A 19,513-nucleotide genomic window follows, 5' to 3' on the forward strand; every position below is an offset into this window, starting at 1 on the left:
TTTATCATTTTGTAACCAGGTTAGAGGCCAATCATACATGGTCATTGCTGTAAAGTAGATAAGGTCAGAGTTCCACCCCACTAGTATAAAGTTATCAGCTTAAATACCTTTAATAGCATTTTTTGAGAGAAAAAAAATAGGATATGATTAAGCTTTAAAGGAACATATCTCTTAATTTCTAGAGTTGCACAGATATTAAACATGCAATATCTGTTAAAAGCAGTGAGAACCATATGTCTAAATCCTATTAAACTGTGAAAAAAAATTAAGAATGTGGAATGCCTTTCCACAGAATGAATCCAGTGATATAAGAAACATCCCGAGAGCTCCCTGAGGGCTTTGTTGAGGGATGGGCTCTGCTGTACTGGGTGTTCTTTAAGTTCAACAAGAGCCACAGCAGACCCTGGCCATGACTTAATGTCCTCTATAATAGCAAAAGACCCAACAATTATGCCTGCTTTTGCAGCTGTGGAATGCTTAAGGTTATTAAGAAACTACCAAAAATTCACTGGCAACAGGGATTCTTTACCTTTATTTGTGACTCACGAAAGCAACAAAATAATGAATGCATCCAGCAGCTGCAGAAAAAGGAACTTGCTTCCTGTTCTTGTGATTACAGAACTACTTTAAAAGTATGTTGAAATATAACTGCACCAGAATGAAAGATTAAATGTGTTGTGAAAAATCATGTGTACTTCTTCTGTGGTTTCTTTTTTTGACTGTAGAATGTTATTTATAAGTGAGTATGTTATTAAACACTGAACATAGTGCTTTACAACCAGTAAAAGACAATAGACCAAATGTTACTGTTACCCACAGCTGGAGTAGATTGATAAAACTAGCACATTGTCTTTGCTCACATAGTTAAAAGTCTAAATAAAGATATATGATCAAAAGAGTGAATTGACTTAGCAAGGTGACAGAGAAAGGGCAAAAGGTGAAAAAAAATGGTATCAATAAGTTATAAAATCCATAACTGGATAAATATTTTGCTGAGTGCCCTAGGCTTTAAAAAAGTGATCTATGGTTAATGTTTACATTACAGAAATTAAGGATTTTCAAAACAGCATTTGGAATGGAAAGGGATGATACTAGTCACCCCAAATCTACTCAGTGCATTAAAATGAGTCAATCCTTGCATATATATTATATATATGTTCTGTCTTTATATATGATCCAGTAAACTGGGAAAAAGGTAGGTGTCATTGCTATCATGTCATTTGACAGAAGAACTTACAAGCAATCTATCATTTACACATTTTCACATTTATCTTTTCAACCATATGTTTTTTTACAAAAATTAGAGTTGAGAACCTAGCATACCATTCAAGGTCCAAGGATGTTCTTAATGAAGAAATCCAATTATGTTTTTTCTCTAATTTCAGCAAAACGTTGAGAGAACAAAGTAGCAACTTTGGAAAAAAAAATTAAAATAATAAAAAAAAGCAAGAGAGTGAGTGGCTAAACACGCTGCAGAAAATACTCTCCCAGTTGCATGATAATACAGGTAAAACTGAGTAAAAATTCTACTTTTGCACTGTTCCAAGTATATGATTTGGACAAGTATTAGTTATTCCAACATTAATTCAAGTATGATTTTTAAACTGACAATCCTTTAGTAAAATATTGCATGTGCTCTACTTTTTCCAGAATAACAACAGTCACATATGGAATTATTTTGTAATGGACATAGTTGAATAAAAATTTTGGAGTGTCTTTGTGTAAAGCAGCTCCTGGTAGTTTAAAGAGGGGAAGAAATAGGATTAGGAAATTAATCTGTAATACTGGAAGGATCCAGTGAAAAGAAAATTTCAAAAAATTCAAATTGTGGGGACCTTTGAAGGAGCAGTTGGGCAGGGGTGGGGGAGACTGCCCCAAGTCTGGGCTGACTCTGTCCCTAGGAAATTGTGTTACCCTTGTAAAGCATAGAGACCAAGTGTTTTATAAGATTTTGTGTTCCAAATACAACTATTTTTAAAGTTCTGTGAGTGAGAACTGCAATCTCCCTGACTAGGGAACTATGATATATCTATTAGTGTATAAGTCATCTTCTACAAGGAAAGCAGCTTCATTTTTGCTCTTTGTGGTAAAATCCACATCAACAACGTCACTGAATGTTACCAACCATCCCATTCCTGCATCTTGAAATAAAACTACTTCCAGTAATTTGTAAAAAAGCCCCAAAATATTGTAAAGCCTAAACATTGTGTTTAAAAAAATTCCTGTGGAAGGAAAGTATACTTTTCCTGATGTTTCAGAATTATTTTATGTTGATTTCTCAATGCCCACATAGACATTTAGCTGGCTGTCATAAAAATTTGTTCTAGTCCTGCTGACCTTACCGGAAGAAGAACCAGAGCCTGGATTTGTAGATTTTAAAGAACAAAGGTGAAAACTAAATGAACTGCTCCTGTCTGTCCTAAGAACATGAAAACACAGTGCAACCCTATTACTCAGTGAGGATCTGTTCACTGGAAAATCACCGAGGGATTAATGAGGGGGGAAGAACACGAGGAGGAGGAAAAGGTGAGAAGAAAAGAGAAAGAGGGCAAGAGAGAGCGAAGAGGAAAAGGGAATTTGCTTTTGATGTCACAGTTCTATCAGCTCATGCATTTTTCATGGATACCAACCAGTGCTAAAATAATGTTGTGCTGACAATACAAGCATGAAAAAAACAGCCAGGTTCCCAGACATCATAAGAGTGGCTTAAAAATAATAAAATTTACCAAAATTTGTAACTCAAAGCTTTCTTTCCCTTCTAATTCATAAGCCTTTTGGGGCTGCATATTCCAGCATTTCTCTCAAACTTGAGATTTATTATTTTTAAGGTGACCTGAAGTCCCAATTTAATTGCATCTGCTGAAGAGCTTAAAACAAAGCTAAGTGTTGCAAAATTGCTGCAACCCCAAGAGCTGGCAACACTAAATGTCACAAGCATGGCATACTATACAGTTTTGAGGCAAAATAGATTAAAATTACCGGATTTTAGATAAAACTGCATTAATTCAAGTAGCATTTGTGCCCTTTGCTAGAAAGAAAATAAAAACTGAAAGGGTAGCCAGCTGGTAAATGAAAATAAACTGGTAGGACTCAGGAGTTAACATGATTTGCAGTACAGGCTTTGTAAACTTAATTTGAAGTGATCATAAACATTTCTCCGTGCTTTTGATTAAAACCTGCTATTTTTAAAATAATCAATGGATTGCATGTATACATTGTTTTAGTCACACATGCTACAGCAGTGGCGATTGCTGGCTTTACTTGCAGAGGAAAGCAAACCATCATGCACAGGTGCAGGAAACAGCACCGGATCTTTATTTGCAGGAACGGCATTTTCAGTTGTTGAATTATTTAGGTATCAGCCTTCAGATATTAATCATCTCAATAGTTCTAAGGACTTTCTACAGTTACTCTGTAGATTTTTTATATAAACACTGCACTTAGTTCTGATGAATTACAATGGATATGGACTTTCTGTGGTTTTTGTCTTCCAACCTGGCTAAGCACTCTTAGGAACACAATTAATTTAATACTCCAGTTTTAATTACCAATGACACTGTAAATGCATTAGCGTTTAAAAAATGGTAATGAAAATGAATCCATTAACGAAACCATTTAATGACATTTTCGGTGAACTGAAAAGCAATGTTAGGGGGCCCACGTACAACCCTCATGCTCATCTTAATTATATACAATCGCACTTTCTTCAAAATACACCCGAACGCCCCCGCCCGCGTCGACAGCACCGTGGCTCGGGGGCTGTAACTGAGAGAGCAACGCGCCCGGCCCTGCGCTGTCAAACGCCGAAATCCGCCGGGAACCAGCCCCGCAGGAGACGCGCCGGGGCTCCTGCTCGCAGGGCAGGTACGAAGGGCAGAGAGGGGGTGGCTCCGGGGCCGAGCGGCGGGTGTCGCCGGGACCGGCGGGTCTCGCAGCGGCTCGGCAGCCCCTCGGCAGCGGCTGCTGGCGCCGCCGGCGGAGGCGCGGGCGGGCAGCCCCGCGCGCCGCGGGCTCGGCCGCCCCGCCAGGGTCGCCGCGCTTAAGGCGCCCGCAGCCCGGGCCGGCCGCAGCGCCGCGCGGAGAGCCGCCTTCCGCTCCCGGCAGCCGGGCTGGGCGCACCCCCCGCACCGGAGGTCTCCGGCTGATAATTCAAAAATGGAGGATGCGTCCTCTCATCCATTAATTAATAATGTAGCTCGCTGTCTTCCTGTGTGACACACGCTGGAAGGCACCGAGCGGCCAATAAAGATGTAGGGGAGAGCAGGGGAAGGCTCCTCCCCGCAGCTCTTCCTGATTGAGGGCTTGAAGAAGTAGATCAAAAACTTCCCAGGAGCCGGCGGGGGGGGGGGGGGCTGAGGAAAGGGAAGAAACGCGGCGAGGGGGACCGCGCTCCGCACCGAGCGAGCAGTGAGCAGAGCCTGCGGCCGCACCAGGTGGGCAGGACGGACGGGAGCCCCGCAGCCCCCGCTGGACAGGCCGGAGGCCGGGCTGTCCCCCGCGCCGCGGCCGCGTCGTCCCGCGGCGGCGGAGCCCGGCAGCCGTCGGGCCGGGGCGAGGCGCTGGGCGGGAAGGGCGAGGACCCCAGTTAGGCAGCGACCCGGCAGAAAGGGAGGGACGGAGATAAGTGGTCAGCGCTGCCCCTCCTGGGTGTTTGCTTTGCGGGAGGAGGAGGAGGCGGAGGCGGCGGGGGAGTGGAAGTTGGTGTCCGGCCGGGCGTGTGCGGGTCAGAGGCGGGGGAAAGGGGGTGACCCGGAGGCAGGGGCGCCGCAGGAGACAAAGCGGGGCCGGGGTATCCCCGAGCCGAGCACGTTGCGCGGCTGGCGCGGGGGTTGCCGCCTCCGCCCGCCGCTCGGCGTCATGGCCCCATTGTGAGGCGGGCGGAGGCGGAGGAAGGTGCCGCCGTTGGTCCGCGCGCAGTCCCAGGCAGGCAACGGCGTGTCGGGCACACAAAAGGCTCCGCCGAGCCGCCACCGCCGCTCTCCTTCGCTCCTGCCTTCGCTCCCCCGGGAGGAGGGACAAGCCGGGCCCGCTCCCTCCTCCCCGGGCTAGTGGGTGCCTCTGCCGCGCTTAATCTCTCCGTGTTTTTTATTTTCCTCCGTACCCCTTGAAGCTGATCCTGGGGCAGGAAGAGAGCCGGGAGCGGGGCGATGCCGCTACTGCACCGAAAGCCCTTCGTGAGGGTGAAGCCCCCCGCCGACCTCCGACCGGACGAGCGTGTTTTCTACTGCAGGGTCACTAACGAGATCTTCAGGAACTACGAGTAAGAAAGAGCCCCGTGTCGGTCTGCGCGTCCCTATGTCCGTCCTGCACTCCCCCGCCAACCCCCCCGCGCTCCGGCGGCGGCGGGCAGGGAGCGGCCGGAGCCCCCAGCGCCTCTGACACCTGGGCGGGCAGGGAGGGAGGAAAGGGGATTCCCCGGATCGCCGCGGGGAGCCTTGCCGGGGGGTGTGAGTGGGGGACCGCGGCCGGCGCCTAGCCTGTGCCCTCGCGAGGGGGATGGGGGAAGAGAGGGCGGATCTCTCGCCCGGGGCAGGGATTCCCCCTGCCCCTCCTCGGCGGGGGTACCCCTCAGCCCCCTTCACCCGCGGGGAAGGAAGACAGCCGGCTCCTTCCCCTCTCCTTCTCCGGCTCTTTCCGCGGTGTCGCCCCTGCCCCCGCCGGGGAAGTGAAAGTTGCGCGTATGGGAGGCGGCGGGCGGCAAGGAGCGTCTGCCGGGCTCGGGCTCTCCCTCCCGTCCGCCCCCGCCGGCAGCCGCGTGTCGGCGGCGCACGGCGCTAGGCCGCTCCGCGGAAGGGGCCGCGCCGGGCCCGCGTTCAGCCGGCGCGGTGGGGGCCGCCCGCCCGGCGTGTGCCGGTGCCCTATTGTTGTGGTGACGGCCGGGCGGGGGGCACAGGCTGCCGGGCCCGCTGGGCTCCCCCGGGCTGGGCTCCCCGGCCGGCTCCCGCGGTTAACCCCTTGCTGGCGGCCCTCGCCGCGCCGCCCGGGGCCGCGCTCGCCCCGCCTCCGCGGGGAGCTGCCGGCTGATCCGGTTGGAAATGGCCGGCGGGGAGCGCGGCGCGGGCGCGGGGTCGCTGCACCTGTCCGGCGGGGCAGGGGTCCCGCCGCCGGCCCTCCCGTGCCGGGCCGCACAGCCGGGGGTTGAACCCCGCCTGAAGCCCAGCGAGCGCACCTGTCCCCTTAGGAGCTTTTTTTCCTAGTGAGGCTTTTATCGCTCTACTCATCCTTTTTATTTTTATTTTTTCCGCGTGTACAAAGCTGAACAGGATAGGTGAAATCCCCGTTAACGCGTGAAGGCGAATGGCAAGCGTAGTCCCGAACTTGCAGCCACTCACTTCACCGTTTGTCAGAACAATGGACAGAAAGTATTTAGCAAGACATTTTTCAAAAGCCGATAAATTACGGGTTTTCACCACCGGTCTGATTCACCAACATTCCCACCTACAAAAGGCCCCCACACCCAAACTATAATTTTTTAAAGATGTGCAGACTAAGGAGGCTAAAACTAAAATGTGTTTTATTTTCGGCATACGAAATAAAAGCACACCTAAATATTTTTCATGTTTCGACTTGTTTTTGTTTTTCAAATACACTTCACTTAATAAAATTTTAAAGAAGCTGGATTAAGTAAATTTGAAGGGTAATGCCTTGCTGTTCCTTGAACTCTATACTCTAGGGGTGTTGATTATGTTGTTGGGAGTTCTGGAAGGAGTATTTTCCTTATAGGGCATGTAAGAACCTAACAAGGGAGAGGTGACAGCCTCCTGTTTCTGTAGGAATTGTCCTCCTTCCCCAGCTTCTGATATTGCTTTGCTTATTGATAATGAATTGCTTATTCCGATAAGCTGCTTTTTTGGTTACAATTATTTGGTTACAATTATCATTAGATGACTCTAATATATTTGACACTGGGAAAATTTGTTGACACAGGGAAACATGTTTCAGGTACATGTAGTTTTACTAAAATTTCAGTTTGAATATAATCCTTTTAAAATGTTTGTCTGTTCTCAAAATGTTTGGTGACTATTTGAAGTATTCTGACAGGCTTACTTATACTGCAGAGGTGTTGTCAATAAGTACGAAAGATCAAATTCCTTACTTAACCAAAGTCCATGAATTAAGGAGTAAATTTAGATGTGTTCACACAGGCAATCCCTAGAAATGTCAGTAGGTGGTTAGATGAGAGGTCAGGCCTTAGAATGTGGTATTTGGGATGACTCTACAGAAAATTCTGCTATGCTTGTTTTTTGCGTATGGGGGGGGGTGTGTGTTTTTTGGTAATGGGTTTGTTTTTGTTGTTTTTGTTTTCTGGCCCTTTTTGTTAGTTTGGGTAAAATTGGTGCATTGGATTGGAAAATGTACTTTCTTTACCTAGCAAAGTGTTCTGGCACAGATGGGTAGTAAGTTTAGGTTACTGTTAGTTGGACATAATCTGCTGGAGAAGATAAGGTTGGTCATCTTTTAGACAGATGATGATCCTTGTCTCTGCTGGTTGCTGATTGATAGTTTTCTGAAAACAACATTACCTATTTCTTTGCTTAAGCAAGGGCAATTAGAATAATAGGGATAGGGAAGGCCCACTTCTTAAAATTTTTATTAGCTATTTCATGAAAGAAAGCCATTGTCTAAGTTGAGCTTTGAATCTACTATTTGAGGGGAGAATTTAAAAATTACAGTCTGACTAGATCAAGAAGGCTGTACAGATATATATGATAATCTGAAATCACCCCCTACATCAACTATACAAATGCTTTTAAACTAGTACAAACAGTTCAGACTCAAACTGGTTTTGTGTTTGTTTTTTGTTGGGTTGTTCGGTGGGTTTTTTGGCAGAGCACAAACTTAGTGGTGAAAAGCTGCTTTCATGTATGTGTCAGCTGTAGTAGAGTTGATTAGAAGTTATACATTAGTATTACTCTTTCCTATATAAGAAATGGTTATACTAATATAAAAATTTGGCAAGACTAGTATTTTGTAAAGTGACTTTCCTGTTGAGAATGTATTTCCTCTTTAATTTGAAATACAATCACATAATTTTGTAACACTTTCAGAAGGGGGGAGCATGTCCAGTTATATTTATCCTTAGGAACAGAAACTGGGAGAGCTGATTTTTTTCATGCTTGGTTATATTCCTGGTTAGAGGGACAGACCAGCAAGGAGAGTCTGTGGGGTTAAAGTAAGAAGATCAAGTACGGATGTGCACGGCATATATGGAATGCATGAAAAACATATTGAACCAGTGGGATATTACCACCAGTCTTTGACGCCTTGTCTGTGAAAGTTCATAGCTGATATAGATGTGCAGAGAAAGCTACTATTAAAGTGTGGGATGTCTTGTGTATGAGGACGTTTGAAAAAGACACTGATAAGTAGTGTCGATGCAGTGGTAGGAATGTTTCTCATTCTAGAACATGAGAGGGGGAGAGGAAGAGCTGTTTCTCTTCATCTTCAAAACTTAGTGAAACTTCTTTATGGGTTGGCCTGTAGAGTTCTTGGTTACAGTCAAATAGAGATCTTTCAAAAGTCTTTTTAAGTGTCCTTAGTTAAATTAGGTGAATTTTCCTGTTCTCTTGGAGAGAAACTCATCACTTTAAATGTATTCCGTAATGCATAATTTACCCACAAATACTAAGGATTAAATGTATTTATCATGGGTTTTTTGTTTGTTTTGTGCATTGTTTGTAATGCAAATTCTTGACTACTTCTGGAGACCAAGAGTACAAGAAAACTCTGATCCAGAATGGCAGAGTTCATCTTCTCTGATTACCCTCCTGTGGTACACTTAATTATTTGTTTTTAACATGTGCTAAGAAAATGAATTGGAAGTAAATATTTGCAATAAATGCTCTTGAAGCACACTAAAAATATAGTTGGTCTTAAAATCAAGAGGAATATTTGGTTAGTTCAAGAAAAAGACAGCCATAATTTCTAGGCTCATTTTTATATCCATTGCAAATGCAGTCAGCATAGAGATTGCAAGTAATTTATTTCTTGCTTCTGTTAATGACCTGCCTCCTATCAAATACCTACTGAGTAGAGGCATTAAACTACTACTCAATGATTTGCTGATAATTTTACAGTTTGCCTTACCTTGCATAAAAAACTAACTAATTAAATGAAAAGAGGCATCCAGCTGAGAAGTTGGTGTTAATTACAACTACAAAGACAAATTAGTTTTTAGTCCATGCTCCTCGAGTAGTTGAGCTGATGTGGGCATCACCAGGGTGCTACAGTTGCACTTGACTTCCCGAATGCAGATGCACCCATGCAAGTGACCTTTGTGGATGTGTATTGTATGAACTTCTTTCTCCATGTTGCCAAGAGTCACAGAGATCTTGAAACAGCAAGGAAGCCCCAGAAACCATAATTCCCTAGATAAAGACGTAGGTAATGCTTGAGATGTGATGTAGCAGCAGATGCTCTTACTGTTGTGAAGTTAAGTTGAATGTAGAATATGATCAAGGGCATTATTAATTACCCTTCAAGTAAAGGGAAAGGGTAGCACTGCTGCTGCTGCCATTCCCTTGATTTGGTAGCTGTTGTGTCTTCTTTGTCAAGCATTTTGTGATAGCTAATGTGCCCTGGAGAGACAGGGACAGAAAGAGTATATTTAGTAGTATACGGTGGGATTTTGTTTTCTCTCAAACCAAGTTAAAGTGAGATCCTTAAAATATTGCAGTGAAACTGCTAACAGACTAAGCCACAGATGGTTTTGATGCAATAAAGGTAAAGATAGCTAAATAATGCTTTCAAAATGGAATGTAGCTTTTTTTCACACTCTTTTTTCTTCCCTGTAAATTCACAGGGGAAAAATCCGCACAAAACAAAAGAGGAAATGAGGGAGAATGAAACTAGATACACAAAAATATGCTCATATGCAAATGGGACATATTTTCTTCAAATATGTTTCAGTTAATCTTAGCATTTTGTACTTGTAATAATCACGATTAGGAATTTTTAGAAAGAAGTTTGTTGATTGGAATTTTTAAATTATTTTTTTAGCTGTTTTTAAATTTTTTTTCCTCCTCTAAGTTCAATGCTGCTGCTTTAAATAGCATGACTGCCCAGTGTCCCTTCACAAAGAATAACAGCAGCTCTTAAAGGAACACTGTCAGTGTGAACTTCTGTCTCTCTCTTGCCCTCTGATACCTCCTTGGCTTTTTATTTAACTTTACTTTAATAATTAAAAAGAAAAAATATATTCTGGTACATTTTTTTAGTAACTCTTTAGAGTGTTTTTCTATTTCCTGTCTAAAGATAGTTACCAAGAGCCTCTTGGGTAACTGAGACAAAAAAATATATGTAGAAATGCAGCTGAATGAAGACTTAAGTAAGTGCTACTTTTTCCATTGAATACCCATCCATAAAAATTACTTATTCTAATACAGAAATATTGAAATGTAGGGCAAGACAAGACCTGAAGAGATCACATTTTATCTATTCTATCACCTCACAAAAAAACCCAAACTCACAAAACAGATTGTTGTCTAACCTGTTCTTTAATATGTTTAAATAAGTATAATGCACAATAAAGATTCACAAAGAATGACTGACAGCCATCTGTTCTTCATATCTTGAAGAATAGTTTATTTAATTTTCTCTCCTTTGTTCTTCTCCTTTCTGTCTTTAGAGTATGCAGGCCCACATTATCCATGTACTGTCAAAATATATTAAGTAGGTAGCAGGATAGCAGATGATATAAAAATCTGAAATTCTCTAGCTATTAAATAGTATTCAGATAATTTATCTATCCCTTCCTCTTCTATCCTTTTCCCCTTCTTGCAGCTGATGGTTCTTCCTAAAGCATATCTGACTCAGAGGAATCCTGTGCTCATACAGAAAGGATTATCTGAGCCAAGACCCTTCATTGTCCTCAATCTGAAAATTTCCATTTTCATTTACAAAATGTTATGGTTCATCTGCCCATCTGCAGTGAACACTATCATCTGCATCAGTGTCACCAGTGAATGTTTGCCAGCTTGGGTTTGCAGGGAGACTGCAAGAAAAAACTCATTGTGAACTGTCTAATTCTCTTAACCTCATTACTAGAAATTATTTGAACAGGTCTATCCTTTTAAAAATGGTTGTTTTGGGTTTTTTTGTAAAAGGAATTAAATGAAACTTCAGTATAGGTAGCTCATGCGTACAGTTGACCAAATATTGTGTGTTTTGAAATAGCTATGTTGGACTGATAAACCTTGGTTTGTCGTGTGTATTCAGTAGTTACCAATACTAGTCCATTAATATTTGTTAAGGCAAGTAAAAGCATTGTCTGAACTGGGGCATATTGAAAGATTGCTTTGCTGTCTGATCACTGATCCATAGTATATTATATGTTTTAACATGGCTTTGTGAATAGATATGCCATCTACTTCATTTAGGAAATGTTTTAATAAACTGCTGTTCTTCTGACACCTGTCAAAAATGGACAGATTTTGACTAATGAAAACTCTTCAATCTTGATTCCAATATAATGGCTAGTAAGCAAGCAGTAACAGCAATGCAGTTTTAGCCTTAATTGGAAATGTGTGGAAGGAAGAGAATCAATATTTACTAACGGAACAAGGGAGGAAAAAAATCTGTAGGAAAAAATATTTCAGTGCTTTTCTGTAAGAGCTATGCAAACAGTGAAGGAATAAAAACTATTTAGAGAGCTACTTGACATTAATTTTTTACCTCTCCCATCTTTTAGTTTGTGAGTTAAGGCACTCAAAATCTGGAACTTATTCAAGTTGCAACATGTTTGTGATCTTACAGTTATTTCATGTTTGTGCAGTTCTAGGCGCTCGTCATGCAAATATTTGTGGAAATGGGGGAAATGTGAGTAGAGTATGACACCTATTAAACTCAGTGTGATTATTATTATGCAAAAGGCTTCTTATACATGAATATTTGTTTGCAGCATTTCTAGGTCTTGGTTCTCTTACTGTAGTCTGTAATGAGAGGATACTGTGGTTGTACAACAGCAATTTACCATGCCATGGCTGAAAAATGGCAAATATCCCTTGATATCTCTACCAACACTAGAGAAGCAGAGCTGCTTTTGCATTTCATACTTGTAAAAGATATTTGCAATTTGCTGCTGTATTAACTGTGAGCAAGTTTAAAATGTTAGTCAGAACTCAACTGTTTTCTTTTTTCTTCCCCCTCCAACCTTTCTTCCATTCCAGTGATTTTTTTGAACGCACCATTCTGTGCAACAGCCTTGTGTGGAGTTGTGCTGTCACAGGCAAACCAGGACTCACATATCAGGAAGCTCTGGAATCAGAGAAGAAAGCCAGGCATAATCTTCAAAGTTTTCCAGAGGCACTCATCATTCCAGTTCTCTACTTGGCCACCCTTACCCATCGCACCCGACTTCATGAGATCTGTGATGAAATCTTTGCTTATGTCAAGGATCGGTATTTTGTTGATGAAACAGTGGAAGTACTTAGAAATAATGGTGCAAGGTAAGTGTATTTAAAAATTTTTGAACTCAGCACAAAGGGTAATAAATTCCATCAAACAAATACATCCAAGTGAGGTGTGATGCTTAAGCTGGTGGTACTATTATTGTACTTCCCTGCTTTAATTAAGCAGGATTGTGTTGCTGTGCTTGATACCTTCACTTAGCTTTGAAGCAGCTGTGGAACTATGACAGTTCTCTCAGGTCTTGACACTGCATGTTTTTTGGTCTGTGTGGTGGATGTACAAAAGAATGTTGGTTTTTCATGTAAGAAAGGTGGGTTGATTCTAGAATAAGATTCAATGAGAAATCAGGGGAAGCTATGAATTAAAACAACACACATAAGTTTTGATGACTCATTCAGAATTAATAGCCAAACTGCTGAAAGGTTTAAATAATTGATAAATGTTGGATTTTTACTTCTTAGGTAGTGCAAAAATTGTGATTGCATTATCAGTGAAGTTGGGAATTAACTGTATAAAGTTTATAATAGTTGATTATCTAAAATTTAGGTTGATAGGGGTTTCTTCCCTCTCAGTGTTATACTTATTGTAATACCTGGTGTATTTACTGCAAATGTTTTTATTGTTGTCTTAGTCTCATTAAAACCTTGGAAGAATTCAAAGCTTCAGATGTGTTCTTTCTGATATCATTGGTACACACATGCTCTATAGTGTAAATAAGCTTGAGTCTTTCTTTAAAGTAACTTCTAAGAGAGGTCTAGAAAAGGTCCATATTTTATCTAAATGAGTTTACAGTTTCACTTAATTGAGGTTTAAGGTGTGAAAAAACATGCTCAGCTTGGACATACCTGCAGAATGGGTGCTAAAGCCTTTGTGGGTTCAGCTGTTGCTGCTGCGGTTTTTGTTTTTGTAGGGTCATTTTATTTTCCTTTTTTCAGGAAGTGGGTAACAGCTTACACTTCAGAGTAGTGGGGACTCCTGTGGGTAGCCTGATGCTCAGTGCATAGTTTGGTGTTTGCTGGGTGATAGGAGTGGGCTGGTTTAAAATGGTCACTGGAGTAGAGTTATTCTGTGTGAGTTATTGTAGTAGCTGATCCAGATATTTTGTACTGCACCAGGAAGAAAAATCTCGATGCACTGAGATAAATTGTAAGGAAGCTGATATGGTTATGTACATAAGGTCAGTACTTAATAGAAGAGCTTTCCTTCACTGCTTCACTGCTCTGAAGTGAAGCAGTGAAAGCTTCAGAGCTTCACTGCTCTGTTCTTTTCAATCAGTAAACCCCAGTCTGCAAAGCCAGGATGAGAACAACTTCAGTAGGGTTACTGCCTTCTGTATGGAAAAGTGTTATCCAAAGTTTCTTTCTCATCTTTGTACTTGTCAAATGACTAGACTCAGGTTACCACTGGTATTGCAGTTAATTTGCTTAGAGAATAAGGTGTTCATTGGTTTCATTTGTTCATTTAGAAACATGAATTTTATGAATTGTCAGTATTGTTCAGGTGTTCTTTTTTGCTCAGTGAAATGCCTTAGTATCTTCAGAGGTAGAAAACAGTTTCCAAAATAATAGCAAAAAATTACTGTTCTTCTAGAAGTTTTCTCCCTCAAAAATGACTATTTCTATTGCTTTTCTGAAATATTTGCATTGTTGTATTGTAGCTTTCCAAAGATGTTTCCAAAGGTAAAGTTGTGACATCTCCTTAAGAGAGTGCTGCAGTTTTTTTACCAGCCTTTAATTCAACCTTCTGTGTTACTTGAACTTGTGTTGAGATAAACACAAAATTGTTAGATGTATATGTTTTACTTTCACTGATCAGTACGTGTATAGGATATAAGCTGAGTTGCTTAAGCCTCTGGTATGGGCTGGATACCGTTCAAAAGATTTAAAGTTTCAAATAAAATTTATTTCCATTAGAAATTAGTCTGCTAGAGATTGTATGTTTTAAATTACATAAGTATAAATTGGTGTAAAATGTACAATAAAAAACTTGCCTTAGCTGATAATATGCCACTGATACTCTAGACAAAGGTTTAGCAGGGAGCTAGTTCCGACTTTAATACCAAATCCAGGAAACGCTGCAAATAGCATGGTAATGCAGAGGGACTTCTATGCTTAGGGGTACATAATTAAAGAATACAGAGTGGGAGGAGGTGAGGCGCAGCTATTTGTCTGCCAATTAACAGTTGACTTTGACCTGTATTTTGAAGTACTGCACTGGGGATTAAGTGTACCAACTCACATTACTTGTACATAATACGGCTTTTCAGCAGAGCTGTTTGCGTGCATTTGTCATTTGCAGCTACATTTTTATGATCTTTCCTAGAAAAAATTATCACAGTCCATCTATATTGTAATTGTGTTCTGTGACAGCAACAGAATTTGGCAGATCATGAAAACCCAGTTGTTTTGTGGTGTTGTAAATTCTTCCACTGCTTTTGAAGTTTTTTGCACGTGTAATGTCAGTAGGATTTTTTGGTTTTCTGAACTCTGTATCATTTAATGCCAAGCCTACTACATAATGCATATGTAACCAAGGCTTCTCAAACAATTTAAATATTGATATTTTATTTTATAACTCCTGACTTTGCATGTGTATTATTCTTGTAAGATAGTTTGCAGGTTTGTAGATTTTGAACAAAATAAATGTTTGGGAACCCAAACACTAGAAGGCTTAGCATTTTGGCTTAATACAAATGTTTTTATCCTTGAGCATATAAAGTTGTCTATAATACTGCAAGAGATGGCAGCTGATTTGCAAAGAGAAGACAAGTGCTTTGTTCAGAGTATAGGAATATGTTGGCTTTTTTGGTTGTATGAAACCTGTGTGTTCTGGTTTTTGCAGTGTCTAATGCTCGGTTGGTTACTTTTTCTGGTCTTATGTCTCTTCTGGTTTCTGGCCATCTGCTATGCTGCTCAGTTTTGAATTTGGCTAATTCTGCCTTGTTATAGAGGTCTGGTAAGGGGAACTCAGGAGAGTTAGGGATATACCGTCCTCCTCTTGTTTTGGTGTGTCTGGTGTCTCCAACAACTGTTGTCAACCAGAAACAAATTGCAGAGAAAGCCCCCCCCAATCCTATAATGTGCCTTGTTCAAGTGGACTCTAAAAATTATGGGTGCATTTTGGTAATCTGTTAGAAGCAACAAGGAGATCATTCTGCTTTCTCTTTAACCCTCTAAAGTGATGTATTGATTAAAAATAGCCATGTTTCTTGGTTTGTATGTGTCTGACTTTTCTGGCCAAACTGGGGCTGACTTTTCTCCGAAGTGGCAGTTGTGCTATGCTTTCAGAGACAAGATGCTCAGAGTTCCAGTTAAAGAAATGTAGGAATTGTGTAACAACACTTCACTAGTACTGCCTTCACAAAACACAAAGTTACTACTTGAAATATTGGTCAGAAACATTACAGAATAAAATGAGAAAATTTAATCTAAAATTAAGTTTGAGTTGCTAAAGAATTGAAACCAGTTGACATTGTAAATATTGTCCATTAGAATGTCACATTACAGTTTATGGAAAGTAGTTTATTGAAAAAGGCATGGAAATTATTTGAGATTTTGCTGGGGGGAGGATTAGAGCAATATTCCATGTTAGCCATGATCAATTAGCATGTAAAATGTTTTAGCTCACACTTTATTGAAGGGGAGGAAATATGTTTATCACATTAATGGAATTGCTCCCTATATTTGACATTCAGAACTGGAAGTTCAAGACCCATCATGTACCTATTGGTCTTTTGATTTTCCACAAGGAATAGTGTCTCTTGCAGTAACCTGTCTATTTGTTGCTGTCTTAGTACTGTGTTTTATTATTGGTAATTGAAAGTTGTGAAATTGATTTTGACATATTTTGACAGCTGAAGATAGTTACCTGAAAGCTGAAACTATGTAGTATGAAAGACCTACCTGAAAATAATAACCTCAGCTAATGCCTTAGACATACTTAAAAAAAACCCTTCAACAGCTTAACTTGCTCAGCAGTAAGACTTGTTCTTTTCTGCTTGAAGTCAGCAGCATACTCTTTGGATTTAAAACTATTTTACTTTGTTGGAGGAAAAACTACATTTAAAGCCCATGTAAACAACCTGTTGTGATTTATCATCAGTATTTTGAGTCTGGGTGCTGTCACAAGAAGTAATGTTCTTCTTTATCAGGATATATAGGTGAGCAGTTTGATAATTAGTTAATTAAACGATAAGCTTTTGGTCTGACTTGAGCAGTGAAGAGATCTGGCAACTCTACCTGCACTTTTAAAAATAGCTTATGTGGTGATGTCTTCCCTTACCCATGTGGAGGTTGGGGCCCAACCAATTCTTGTCCATCCGTTAATTAAATTAAAAAGTCAGCTACTTACAGACTGAAATAGATTGCTTAAAGGTCAGTGTGTAAGAAGGAAGAAAATCATACAGAAAGGAGTAGCTTTTATTTCATTGAATTCGACCACTAGATGACACCACTGCAAAAGAATACTTGCCTAAAGTCTCTGAGCAAGCAACACCAGAATGCTTTTAAAAATAAGCCTAGTTACAAAAGTAGTAGATGGTGTTCTGTTAGGAAGATTGCTGCATCTGATCATACATTTGAATAGATTAAGATCCTTTCTCTGCTTCGAACGATCTGATGTTGACAGTTGTCAGACTGCAGGAAACAGATGATCAGAGATCAAACTGCTTTTAACTCATCAGTTGTTGGACTGGTGTCCCAGTGCTTTAGGAGTGTTCATTTAGGAGTGGATTAACCATTGCATTAGGCCAATTAAATGATTTGCATACCGTTTTCATCTCTGGAAGTCTTAACTGGGGCACAGGAAGCATGTTGCTGGTCAGGACTATAGCTGATAAGGAGTTAGGATGATAGGAGATATTCCTTACAAGAGATAAAGTTATAGCTAATTTTCCAACTTTTTTATTCAAGCTGGCGAGTTGCTTATATCTGTCTATGTATTTGTAGTGGTCTTCTGAGGCTAGGATGAGTTATGATGTAATAAGACCACTAGGTAGTAAGTGACAAAGTGTCTTGCATGTTTAGACTAACGAGATACAGAGAATTTAAATTATAATTGCCAATTGTGGCTTTTTAGTGGTAATGCTTAAATGTAAGTTCCTGTATACAAAGGAAGTTTACTACTTTATTTTGAAAGGTGAATTTGAATTCCAGAAAGTATTAAAACTAGTGTGGTGTCTGTGAAGCAGCATCTCTGATAGTACTGGAGAACAGCTCATGTATTCATAAAACAAATACAGTATGCATTTTTTCAGCATTAACTGTTTAAGGATCAATCGACTTCTGGCCTGGAAAAATCATATTTAAGGAATTTACTTTCAATTGTCTTTAAATCCTTTGGGATTCAAATGTAAATTTGTTGACTAATAAATATATTTGTATTGACTACTGGAAGATGATGATATATGGGAAAGAACCTGCAGCTCCTTTCTTACAGGTTGTTAAATAGTTGTTAGAACAATTGGCACTGCCAGTCTCTGTTAGATGTCATTCTCACACTCTCTATTTTATAACTGTAACTTCAAAGGTAAAGGTTTTAGTTTATTTTATTACTTACTTGTTTTTAATCAGTACAATGTTATGAACCAAAGGCTGGGCAGTCAAATGATACATATACCAGTGTAGTAGTGTCCTAATTCTCCAGGAGACAGCTGATACAGCTAGTCTTTACTTGCTCTTGTCCTTAGCAAAACCATGTTTCTTACTAGTTTCTTTGAAATATACAATCTTAACTGTAACTTGACAGACAAATGAAGATGCTAAAATACAAAAGCAGCAGCTCTTTCTGCGCTTTAGGAAGCTGTTACGTGCATAAAACCTGTCTCCTTGTTGTGTGCTTTTGTTTTGTGTGTGCATTAAACAGTATCAGTTAGCTTAGTAAAAGATGCCACTTACTCTTTCAGATCTTCTCTTTTACCTTAATTACTCTCAAGCGTATGAGAACTCTTAGGATGAGGATATGAGTGACTGCTCGTACTTGACATTTCCTTCTTAAAAGCTTACTAAAACTGACAAAACAGAATGATGCCATAGCTTTTTGGTACTTTTTAGCACTTGATACTACAGCTTCTTGTATTACTCTTCTGGGGGTTTCTGTATTCAACTAACTTTACATACTGTTTGAAAAAGTGTGCTTTTTTAATTTTGGCATTTGAAAAGCTTCACTTTCATTTGTGTGTCTTAAAAAGTGAATTTGGTTCTGACTCACTGATCATTGTGAGTTTTATTTTAAAAGTTGACTTCAAAGTGTAGCAATGTTCCCACACTGTCTCATTTGAAGCAGCCATGTGCCATCCAAGGGTTAGTTTTTGTCTGCTTATCATAAAGCATAAAGAAACATATTTACAACACATCTGAGCCTTCAGGGTATCTTGGTTTTTCTTAACTTGAAATGGGGACATAGCTGAATACAAGACTATTATTTTTGGCAGAGTAATTAATGCCAGCCAGATCAAAAGTTAGTGTGCAGAATGCTCAATTGAGGAGCTGTGAGAAGCGGTCTCTCCTCTCAGAGCCTCTCTAATGCCAGCCTTGGTTGGATGTAAAGGCCTGCTTGGCATTTGGGAAGAACTTTTCTGGGAAGCAAAAGTGCCAGTAATTTCAGGGTCCAGGTTTTTCAGTTGGTATCCTGTAACGTTTTTGGCCTGTTACATAGTGGAGTGCAGATCCTCTTGTCTTGTTTAAATTGTGTTCTTCTACTTCTCCAGTAGCAGTAGATGGAGATACCTGGCCTGTTTTGCAACTCATAATAACTTCTGTACATGTCTCTGAGTTGCTGAGATGAATGAAAGAATTTGTTCTGGTTTGTTTCATTCTAAAGAGCAATGGAAAAGGCAGAGGAGTATTAGGGAGTGTGAGAGAAAACAGACTGCTGGAGTCACATCCTTCAGTCCCTGAGAGAAATGCAATGGATGGAGGCTTAGCAAAAGTCAGACAAACCCTGACCCTCTCAGCAGGTAGAAGCGAGTGACCTAAAAGGTGAGGGTGAATAGAAACAGGTCCCTGCCCAGGGAGATAGGACAATTCCCCCCGGCCTCCCTTTTCTTCCCAAGTGCCCTTGTATGAAGGGCACTTGCACCCATATGTATGAAGCTCTGCAGTATCAG

General features: G+C 40.9%; 1 protein-coding gene across 2 annotated transcripts in view; it reads left to right on the forward strand.

Moving 5' to 3' along the window:
- The first annotated feature begins 3,721 nt into the window (after nt 1-3,721).
- BAZ1A (bromodomain adjacent to zinc finger domain 1A) overlaps nt 3,722-19,513 on the forward strand; it is a 63,482-nt gene continuing 47,690 nt past the window's right edge. Inside the window, exons 1-3 of one of the 2 annotated variants that reach the window (XM_021542677.3) lie at nt 3,722-3,864; nt 5,111-5,260; nt 12,168-12,446. In XM_021542677.3, the coding sequence (XP_021398352.2) occupies nt 5,148-5,260; nt 12,168-12,446 (392 nt within the window). In that variant the 5' untranslated portion in view covers nt 3,722-3,864; nt 5,111-5,147. Of the gene's footprint in view, nt 3,865-4,765; nt 5,261-12,167; nt 12,447-19,513 lie in introns of those variants that run through there. The other variant, XM_021542680.3, reaches the window with a different exon arrangement.

The sequence above is a fragment of the Lonchura striata genome, chromosome 6, assembly GCF_046129695.1.
Source record: "Lonchura striata isolate bLonStr1 chromosome 6, bLonStr1.mat, whole genome shotgun sequence".
NCBI classification, from domain to species: Eukaryota; Metazoa; Chordata; class Aves; order Passeriformes; family Estrildidae; genus Lonchura; species Lonchura striata.